At 42.6% G+C, this 10487-nt stretch overlaps 2 protein-coding genes across 2 annotated transcripts; both read right to left on the bottom strand.

The window, feature by feature from the left end:
- Positions 1–1167: 1167 nt before the first annotated feature.
- On the bottom strand, positions 1168–4664 carry kctd9b (potassium channel tetramerization domain containing 9b). The gene is made up of 12 exons (XM_028973190.1): positions 4443–4664; positions 4182–4303; positions 4063–4106; positions 3883–3982; positions 3706–3764; positions 3476–3604; positions 3329–3396; positions 3138–3233; positions 2834–2983; positions 2451–2556; positions 2254–2387; positions 1168–1787 (listed from the first exon to the last, which is right to left on the bottom strand). Exons 1-12 carry the CDS (start codon positions 4521–4523, stop codon positions 1671–1673), a joined length of 1206 nt encoding a protein of 401 aa, XP_028829023.1. The 5' UTR covers positions 4524–4664; the 3' UTR covers positions 1168–1670.
- A 923-nt stretch (positions 4665–5587) lies between these two features.
- Positions 5588–10487, bottom strand: actr1b (actin related protein 1B). Its single transcript, XM_028973665.1, has 11 exons — positions 10282–10487; positions 9236–9300; positions 9032–9107; positions 8824–8949; positions 8436–8560; positions 8139–8355; positions 7947–8039; positions 7653–7827; positions 7510–7571; positions 7330–7370; positions 5588–7162 (listed from the first exon to the last, which is right to left on the bottom strand). The coding sequence occupies exons 1-11, from the start codon at positions 10327–10329 to the stop codon at positions 7060–7062; spliced, it is 1131 nt and encodes a 376-aa protein (XP_028829498.1). The 5' UTR covers positions 10330–10487; the 3' UTR covers positions 5588–7059.

A 10487-nucleotide genomic window follows, 5' to 3' on the forward strand; every position in this document is an offset into this window, starting at 1 on the left:
TGCCCAAAAGCCTTCCCACCAAGTGAATTAGCAACTCTAAATTTGCCTAAATTGGTGTGAGCATGTGTGTGCTGTGCAGTAAGCTGGTGCTCCACTCCAGAAAGTGGAGTACGGGATTTTGGATAGTGAGTGAGAAGAATTGTTTCATTTAATGGCACACATCAAATTTTACATAAAATTTGTCATAACTCACATGAAACACTTTTGCGAAAGGTCCTGAGTTTTTGTATAAAACATTTGGAAATATGTCACATGAAGACATACTGCAACTACATTGTTGCATTTTAGACCAGTTTTAATAAAAAAAAAAAAGCCATAAATACATAATCTTATCAAAAGTGTCACTGCAAGTTAACACCTCACATGTCACCAACACCTGAAATTGTGTTGCTGTCCTGGCCTGCTTTGTCCTGCTGATGTTAACTGGGGAGCAAATCTCCAATTTGAGATGCAAGCCCTCAACAATACTCAGTACAGTTTCTTTACAGGCATGGACTGTGTGTAAAGAAACATCATTGTAGTGGCAGCTGTAGTAAGAGAACAAACAGAAGCAAAGGGGGAGGTGTTCAATTAAAATATACAGTCAATAAAAGTTAATACAAATGTAGGCCAGCGTGTAATGATCATCACCTTTTTTTGACAATTAAAATAATTTGCAGCACATTGCTCGCGTGCAGACAAAGATGCTTCAAAATTATTTTGACGCACACGAGGACATTTTTGACAAAAGACTCAGGTCCCATTTCTTAGTCTTCACCTGCCTCTCCAGATCTCTTTCACATGCAGCCTGGCCAATCAATCACCTTGGCAGCACATCCTGACAAACAAGAGCCCACAGTCTGGTACAGCAGTTACCGATGACACTGAACTGCTGACCCGGATGTCTCTGACAGGCTTTACGCATAAGGTGTGGACAACATCTGCTTTTTAGATGACGCGTGCCGCAGCGAGGGATCATTTAAACCTGAGAGAGTGCTGCCCCGCACAGCTCCAACATGACCTATTACAGCTCAGCTTACAGCTAAATCTACAACCAGCGAGTAAAGCCTACAGTCCATAAGCAAGTGGGCAAACTGTTTTCTACTAGTAGTATGAACGTACAAAGCCTGTGTAGCCGATAGCCAATAACACTGCTGCCCCCTGGTGGCAAAGAATGGTACACGTTACTATTTTTCCAATTGCCTAATTTTATTTTCATAGTAAAGCACACACCATCTCTATTGCCACGTAACATTGAAATTTAACAGGAACGAACTGTTAATGGCAAGAACAGTAGAGGACGCCAGAGAGTAACATGCTAAAATCAAGCATGCTGGTGACTATTCACATCACAAAAGTCTTTGGGGAAAGGTCATTACATCCATGTGTTAATGGATAGTTACTCAAATATGTGATCCATAAAATTTGTTTCCCCCCATACGGTTCAGAGAAGAAACAGGGGCTTGTTTTTGCCCTGAATTAAACATTCCACAAGATTACTCTTGGCCTGTAAATCCTTTTCCTGATATATTAAATTCAGGTTTAGATTAGATGTATTTCATAGCATGTATATCATGAACACTTTGCTCCTGAGGAATCAGCAGCGGTGTGATCAGGATTCAACACCATGAGAGGTAAGATGAAAAGGGAGACAAGCTGAGCTTGTCACCGTGAAGAAATAGCATGACACATTATCTGACACTCTGAGACATGTGGAGTGGTGTGAGCATCTCCTCAAAAATGGCCCCTTTCACATTAGACCCCCGCAGATTGGCTTCCTGAAGGTCACAGCCAGACAAGTCACAGTTCTGAAGAAAGAGAAAAAGAGAGATCACACATTATACACATTCTAGCAAATGGTAAGTATAGTTACCAAAAGACTATAATTTTTGTGATAATTCTCAATTTATTGCCTGCTCTCCACTATACAGAAATTTATACAAAGATTCTACATCAAAATATCTAGAATTTGTATTTGCACGGATATATTTACATTGTAATATACAATATATTTAAATGAATCTAATTCATTTTTTCATAATGTTGATTGTCATTTAAGAAAAAAGAATACTATAACAGTGTAAATAAAACTTTTCATGAAGAATAAGCTTTTGTATTATTATGTTTCATTAGGAGGTACACAAACAATAAACTTTGATGAAAGCTTCTGATTAAAAATAAAAACCTGGTGTATTTGTGTGTGTGCGTGTTTTTCCAAGTACACAGTAATATGCCCAAAATTGTCAACAAATTAACCACATATAACCTACTCACCTCGAGATCTGTTCCTGCTAGGGTGGCACCCCGCAAGTTACAATTCTTCAGCTTGGCATTCTTCAGAGTGGCCACACGGAGGTTAATGCCAGTCATCTGGCTGCCCTCCATATCAACACCTTTGAGATTGGCTCCTGTTTGGAAGCATGTGTCAGCGTGGCAAAATAGGGGAATAAATCCACAAAAAACATACAAACCTTCCAGGTTCGCTTTGAGTCCAGCAGGATCCTCAAAGTTGCATCCCTTGAGTGATGCACCTTCTGCATTGGTGCACAGCATTTTCACACCTTGTAAATTGGCACCCTGAAATTTTAACAGATACAGTGGTAACGATCCACTTCACATGGCAGAAATCAAATATGTATAGCAGCAAACAAATTTAAACATGAAGGAAGTGACTTATTTCAGCACATTGTTATAGTTCCATGCATTGGATTCTTAACAAATGTTTAGCATATTAACTTAAAGCACCGATTAAAAATGACTGGCACTACCTGTGCCTTAACCAATCAGAATCGGGTTTTAACCAAGATCATTGTTTAAAAATCTTTAAAAAAATTTTAAAGAACAAGACGCTAACATCTAAGTTGGAACTGGACAAGTCAGCTCGCTCCAGGTTGGCACCACAAAGGTTGGCATGAGTAAGGTTGCAGCGGCTGAGGTTGGCCATCTTAAAGTTGATATAGCGTAGATCCAGGCGTGAGAGGTCGGCTCCACCGAAATTCAAACCCTGCAGCAAAAAAAAACAGTACTATTATAATATGAAGCATTATCCAACAACGCATTACCATACAAATAAGCTACATAAAATTGTAAAAGTGATTCTTGTGACAAAAGTTTCTGACATGACCTACACGTCGTGTATAAAATGAAAGCCTCTGTACCTGACAGCGCAGCTCAGACTTGGTGGGTGTGGCCAGAAGGAATCGCACAAACTCTTTCCGCGACAGAGGTGAGTGGTCATCAGGTGGCTGGGAATTCTGGGAAGAGTGAAGTACGGGGCAACAACTGAGAGAATGTTCACGTCCACAAAATAAAGGGTTCATAAAAATAAGATGATGATGAGTTGCCTTGCCTTTATTAAAACCTCCAGCTGTTCTGCGAGTCGTTCTATTCCAAAAAAGCGCGCCTCCTCCAACACACCTAATGGCCCATCAGTCTCTTACGTTTCGTAATTATGAATGGATATGAATGGTAACACGTTTTATGCGGTCACACCCACCTAAAAGATTTATCCCTTCATTGACTATCAGTTGGCCGTGTCTGAGATAGTTAAGGATGGGCTCAAAGTAATCTGGACTGCGGTCTATCAGGTATGCACCGCAATCGTCCCGTTTGTTTCCCCACACATCTATTACAAGCACATTTTTTTTTAAAGAAAAAGGCGTTATACAGAAAAAAAAACAAGACGCTGTATAGTTTTATCACATCAGGGTGGATTTTTTTTTTAACCTTTCTCCCGGAACATGTGTGCCAGCATGCTCTCCGGCTCTTTCCTGACCAAAGTGCTCCTGAAAAAAAAAAAGAGGATCAACGCATTCCTAGACCCGCCCGAAACACCACATTTCCACTTCAGAGGCAAAGCGTCTAGAATGTCGGAAGCGTTGGGACAAGTCCACATGTCTTCACCTCGTGGTGGTGAAGCAGCGGCCTCCGACATTCAGGGTGAGCCAGTCGGTGTGAGCCTGTACCGGAAACTGGCCGTCGTCCTCGCCGTCCTCCTGCGGCTCTGCAAGTAGACAAGCTTCAATTCTTCACCTGCCTGAACACGGACACATCCAGGATGTTCACCTTCCATCCCATTCTTACCGACAAAACCGTCCCCTTCTGAGATGTAGAGCACGTCGTCGTCCCTGGGGAATAAATGAGAAATTAACTGGCTGATTAATACACAGTCTTGCTGTTGTTAAAAGTCTACTTGACTTTACCTAATGAGGGCTATGTCGTCAATCAGGCCTCCTTTCCCATTGTAAACGTTTGAGGCTTTAATTCCCAGTTTAGTGCTGGCCACAGACAGGAGGTCACCTAGGGTCCCATACACCGCGACCACCTACAAGCGACAGATGTTGACTTTTTAAAACGTGGGGGCGGAAGAGGTGACCTCGCAGTCGTGAAGTAAAAACCACAAACATCTGGAAGCGCGGACTGATCTGGCGGACATTAGAACCAGGAAATATGACGGTACGCACCTTGCCGTTGCGGGTCGTTCCGTTTACAAACAGCGTTACTCTCCTCATCACGTGCGGACTATCGGCATCAACTAGGTTCATATATCCTACGCAAGCGTCATTTCACGCACACATGAAAGAAGAAAGAAAAAGTTCGCACGATCGGTCAACGTTTGTGCCTTTAAACTGCCTCCATGATGCCACATTCGGCTGCAGCAACAACAAAGGCGTCTGCGTTACTGTCCAATCAGCGAGAGCGATGGAGCGGGGGCATGTTCGCGGGGGTCGGCGCTGCGTCCTTCGTCTCCTGGTACACACGGCTGTCTGCGTGTATTGTGGGTCTTTGTTGGTCCACCCACCGTGGAACACTAGGTGAAGACGCACGGGTCCGCCGTGTACCTCCACGAACTGTACGTAGTTTTAATTTTAAAAGGAGCGTTTTTTTTTTTCTGCCCGGATCTGTATCGTTGTTTCGTGCCCACCTTGGACGTGTTCACGCAGACGGCGCCAACGGATCTGGACTTTCAGGGCAAAACTGGAATCAAATAAGCAAAAGTCGTAAGTTCAGAACTCACTGCTTCTCACCTAGCATATTAAATTGCGTCATTGCTCATAATTATAACGTGACAAAATAGAATTTCGTATTGTGGTAGTAGCCTAGTGGGTAACACACTCGCCTATGACCCAGAAGACCCAGGTTCAAATCCCACTTAATACCATTGTGTCCCTGAGCAAGACACTTAACCCTAAATTGCTCCAGGGGGGACTGTCCCTGTAACTACTGATTGTAAGTTGCTCTGGATAAGGGCGTCTGTGAAATGCTGTAAATGTAAATATGTATCTATCCTACGAGAAACCTTGTGAGTGCACAATACGAATGTCTCAAAAATTGTCCAGTCAGTTGTTTGCTGAATTAATGTTTTTTCTTGAGTAGTTAAATAGTCAACATGCCATTTAATTCATTACTTTGCCTAAATTACTTGGCAAACGATATCGATATTGCAAAAGCACCATGACCAAAACAAAAGATGGCCAACTGGTAATTTACTCATATTTCACTCTGTTATAAATCTAACATCATAATTAAGATTGCATGCAGCTAGTGCCTGTCCAACTCTCCCATCTAATCTACCTGTCATTACCAGAAGCAAGCATTTGAGACGGCAGTCATTAATTTATTTATTATACTGAATTTACAAAATGAAAAATAAAAGCAACATTTGAAGAAACAGTATTGTACATTTGTCCTTTTGTGATTTATTTTTTGAATAGCAATCCACTGTACACAAGGCTGATGAACTGTTTACCTTTTAAAAAACAACCAAGCAATTTTAGACTTTCCAATGCTGACACTGGAATAAGGCGAATCTACATGTGGACACAATGGACTTGGACATAATCTTGCACAGCACCCCAAAAGAAAGCACCCCCCCTGTCACCAAACATGGGACATGTTCCAGTGCCAGATGGGGCATCTGGTGTCAAAATGTAATTGCCGCCCTCAACCACGTTCTTCTATCGTTGCCTGTAGGTTAACAGCAGGTCACAACTTCAAACATGTCTTCATCTGTGTTTAAATGATCTGCACATTAAAAAAAGAAGTCTCAAAGTACAGTAAGAGCATTTTAAAATGTCTCAAATCTGCGGCTTGTCAAGAAAAGGTGTGTTTTAATAGATAAAAGAAGCTTGACTGGTCTTTCACTTGACATATCTTTCATTTTTTTGACAATAATATATAAAGTTAATTCCAATGAGGTGAAAGGTGGTTGGTTGATGGTCTTAATCTCAAAACTTGCCAATGTTTCTGGAGGGGGGGGGGGGGGGGGGGGGGGACTGGAGACTTTGACCATGAATCAACAGTACATCAAAATGAATTTGAAGAAGTCTGTGTTACTGTCACTTACAAGTGTTTCAGGCAGAAACAAAGCAACATTTTAACCAATTATGAATTGTGCAGTTTCTTTGTCTCAATCTTTTACATTTTTCATTGCAAATGGTTTAAGTACTGAGACAGGCAAATAGGACACATTCACCAAAATACATTAGTGTCCTTTACAGTGAACTTTGTGGACTTTTCATAGCTCTTAGACAGCAAGTATTTGACAAACAAATGTGACAAAGCATGGACTTCTACTATCAATAACAACAGGGTGTCATCTAATGATGATCTAAACATAAAAGAAAATACAGGTGTCCTCCCATATGGAATGAATTTCTGATCAAGAGTAAAATTTAAACACCTTATCTTCGTTAGAATAGATGATATGATATTGTATCATATAGGGAACGGTACATAGTGTAATAAATACTTCTGCGTAGCGTACAAGCTCTCTTGAAATAACAAAAAAATTTAACTGAAAGAATGACGGATGCCCTCAAAAGCCTTTTGGTTTGTATTTGATGGCCACAGATGGGGTGCAGACCTGTCTGAGAATGCCTGCCCACACTCTTTACCAGTCCTGGCAGGTGTCCCAATGAGAAGGGTCAGGGGCAGCAGAAGGCATGCCTAGCTGCAAGTGGGGGTCCAGGAAACTCCCTGTCCCAAGGACAAAGACAAAGGGAGTTGGGGCAAAGCTAGGATGGAAGGGAGGGTGAAACTGGAAGGTGTGGGGATTTGGATTCTGTGCGCTTCGCCCCACTAAAAGGTCTTCCTGTGAATGGCACGGGCTCGGTCTTCCTCATACTCCTTTTTAGAGACCCACATCTTCTTGAAGGTGTCCAGTGAAGCCAGGATTGACCCCCTGCAAATAAAACAAAATAGTTAAATGTTTTAAAGAGTTACATTATTTCAGCTTGTGCTAATATAGGAAATATAATATCAATGTTATCCAAGGATTACAGCATCTTGGGAATATCAGCTTACTACATAAAAGTTATGGTTAAGTCAAATTATGCTACAAGCACTTACCCTATCCATGTGGAGTACAGTCGTTCCTGTGGCGCTGAGATCTTAAACAAAAAGAAAGTAATCAGGGAAAAAAATGCTAATTATTCAAAGCAAACATCAATAAAGTGGAACTGGATTTAGAAAACTTAAGGGGAAAAAAACAGATAATTCCAAAGAGATTTAATAAATATTAAAACATACCTTAATTTTAACATCTTTGGGTGCAAGCTTTTTCACTTCGCTTAACAATCTGTCCCCAAAGCCTTAAAAACAAGTTTGGGTTTGTCAATAACTATTCAATACTATTTCAGTTACATTCAAAACAAAAGCAGCATCATGCACACCTTTGAGAAGTGTTGAGCCTCCAGACAGGACAATATTGGAGAAGAGGGTGCGTCTCAAGTCCATATCTGACTTCTGGATGGCAAAAGCCAGTACTTCATGGATACCCTCACTCTCATCTCCAATCAGATCTGGTCTAAACAGGAGCTCTGGGGCACGGAACCTTGCTGGACCAATCTAAATAAAGAAGGTCACTTAGTGATGGACTCAAAGCACTGTAAAATATACATTTTATAACATACATTATTCTAAAAGTGATTAAACTGCAAAACATGATTTCATAAAGCCATCCTCACATCCAAAGTGCTTCCATCTGGAAGAGTATACTGCGCTTTCTCAGTTTCAATCGTTTCATCCTTCTGGGGATTCAAGGACAGGTAGCAAGCTCTCTGAAAACAGAAACACACAGCAATATTCATAACTGGCATCAAGATGTAGTTCCCGACTGGACTGCAGCATATGGAATAAAACTCTAGGATGTTTCGTACCTCTTTGATAGTGCGCACCACTTCAAACTCAGCGGAGGTATGGAAGTCATAACCCTCCTTGCGCAGGAGCAGGCGCAGGTAGCGAGACACATCACGCCCAGCAACGTCCACCCTCATAATGGAGTGAGGGATGGCAAATCCTTCATAGATGGGCACAGCATGTGTCACTCCATCACCTGCATCCAAAACCACACCAGTTGTTCGACCTGTAGCATACCTAAAAAATAAAAATAATAATTTATAACAGACAGGAACAAACAGGAGAAGTGGCAAACTGGAGGAGGGAGAGACACTCACAAACTGAGGACCGCCTGCATGGAGATGAACAGTGCTGGCACATTGAAGGTCTCAAAGAACACCTCAGCTGCCCGCTCACGGTTTTTGCTCGGGTTCAAAGGTGCCTCAGTAAGCAGGACAGGATGCTGAGGATCAGGAATCAAACGTTAATGAAGAAAAATTCCTCAGAAATAAGTCCTGTTTCATTTACAGCATTTATCAGACACCCTTATCCAGACCGACTTACAATCAGTAGTTACAGGGACAGTCCCCCTGGAGCAGCTTAGGGTAAAGTGTCTTGCTCAGGGACACAATGGAAGTAGGATTTGAACCTGGGCTACTACCACCCACGTTTCAGTACATGGGACTACATGATTTCCTGTGGATTGTCAGAACTGTAGAAATGTACCTCTTCAGAGAAGGTCTGCAGCTGCTCCTTAGAATACACGTACTGCCAGATGCGTTCCATGTCGTTCCAATCCTTCACAATGCCGTGCTCCATTGGATAACGCACAGACAGTAAACCACGATGCTCCTATATGATTTAGAATGGGAATTCCTTCAATCATCATCACCAAAAGCTTGTTTAAGTATAATGGGGCGAAAAAAAAAATTACCTCAGCTTTAGGTCCAATAAAAAGGTCTCCTTCCAGGGCGCCAGCCATCACCCTGACATGCTTGGGACGCCCAACACTAACCAAACACACTGAATTATTATGCTGCTTAACTTTTAAGATGAAGATAAGATTATCCCTTATAAATCCCACAGTTCTATGCTATTAGAACATCTTGCACACCATGTGATGCAAGACTTGACTTACTAGTTGGGGAAACAGTATTTCGGAATCTGGTCTCCTGCAAAGCCAGCTTTGATAACACCAGAACCCTGGAATATTCATAACAAAGGAGAAAATAACAATAATGAAATGCAATGTGTTTGTTCGTTATACCACGTCGACAGGCTATGCAGGTTAATAAAAAGTGAAGATACGGAGTCTAGAATGAATGAATATTAAAAATGTCTCGGTTGTGTAAGCCAGCCTTACACTGGGGTCTTTCTGCTATTTTACTACTGTGGCCATGAAAACTTCTCTTGTCCTGCTCCAGTCATGAGATACTGCTTGAGGGCGGGGAGCTACATCCTACCTCCAGTTCTGCTGCAATAGAACTGTTTTATATTATATTATTATATATGAGTGCTAAAATCGCCTTACATCGCGCCTATTGGGTAAAAGAAATATTAAAGCAATCGGCCATTTCATTTACACAATTGCTACAGCTATGGTGACGTTTACCCGGCTTTAAAAGCTACTATTCGATGCTAAACGGTGCTGTGGGTTATTTAGATCTGCCTAATGCATTTGAAGAAATCTGGTTATCGGAAGCAGCCCACGGTGTAGCTGGCACGACGGGGTGGGGAACAGTGACTTGTAAGGAGCCAGCCATCTTGGCTAGCAACAAAAACAATATACGGGGAGCCCAACGACGGGGCTGCGAACCCCGTTTTAATGGTGAACATGCCCGGCGCCTTGTACTGAGCGGCGCGTCCGGACGGGGTTTGGATAATCGCGGGAAAAGGGGCCCACAAGCTAATCGGCTCGTCCGCAGAGGAACGCCTGTCAGCCGGTTCCGCTTGCTAACCGGATAGCTGGCTCGCCGGGGAGCAGCGGGGGGAACAAATGCGCGCAACCTATTCTCTTGGCCTTGCTGGTTTTAGACGCCAGCTACATTTTTGTCCAGCTGGTGTGCAGATATCCAGATGGGGGTTTAACCAAGAAGACGCCGAACGCGCACACAATGCGCTGGACATTTAGAGGGACCGACCTGGAAGCCTTGGTTTGGGTGTGGATGATGACATCATACTTACATTATCGATCACAACCGGCTGGTTAGCTATAATGTCATACGACTCCATGGTGCTCCGGCTGGTTGGCGGTTTCTTCGGAGAACGCTGTAGCCTTTGCCCGTGTTACAGTTTTATTCATGTAAATACAACCGACGCTGAGGCTCTTGCTAGCGGGCAGCGGCGGAGGCGCGGAGTCAACCTAACGTGTTGCCGCAACGCGCATGCGC

This window comes from Denticeps clupeoides, chromosome 3 (genome assembly GCF_900700375.1).
Source record: "Denticeps clupeoides chromosome 3, fDenClu1.1, whole genome shotgun sequence".
Lineage (NCBI taxonomy): Eukaryota > Metazoa > Chordata > Actinopteri > Clupeiformes > Denticipitidae > Denticeps > Denticeps clupeoides.

Bases quoted from the DNA above. Each gene is read 5' to 3' on its own strand.
- kctd9b (XM_028973190.1), bottom strand. From the start codon at position 4,523: ATGAACCTAGTTGATGCCGATAGTCCGCACGTGATGAGGAGAGTAACG. The intron at 3,983-4,062 runs GTAAGAATGGGA...GTCTACTTGCAG, and splicing joins AGAAGGGGACGGTTTTGTCG to AGCCGCAGGAGGACGGCGAG. The intron at 3,605-3,705 runs GTTAAAAAAAAA...TGCTTGTAATAG, and splicing joins ACACATGTTCCGGGAGAAAG to ATGTGTGGGGAAACAAACGG.
- actr1b (XM_028973665.1), bottom strand. From the start codon at position 10,329: ATGGAGTCGTATGACATTATAGCTAACCAGCCGGTTGTGATCGATAAT. The intron at 9,301-10,281 runs GTAAGTATGATG...TGAATATTCCAG, and splicing joins AGCCGGTTGTGATCGATAAT to GGTTCTGGTGTTATCAAAGC. The intron at 8,950-9,031 runs GTAATTTTTTTT...TAAATCATATAG, and splicing joins TTATTGGACCTAAAGCTGAG to GAGCATCGTGGTTTACTGTC.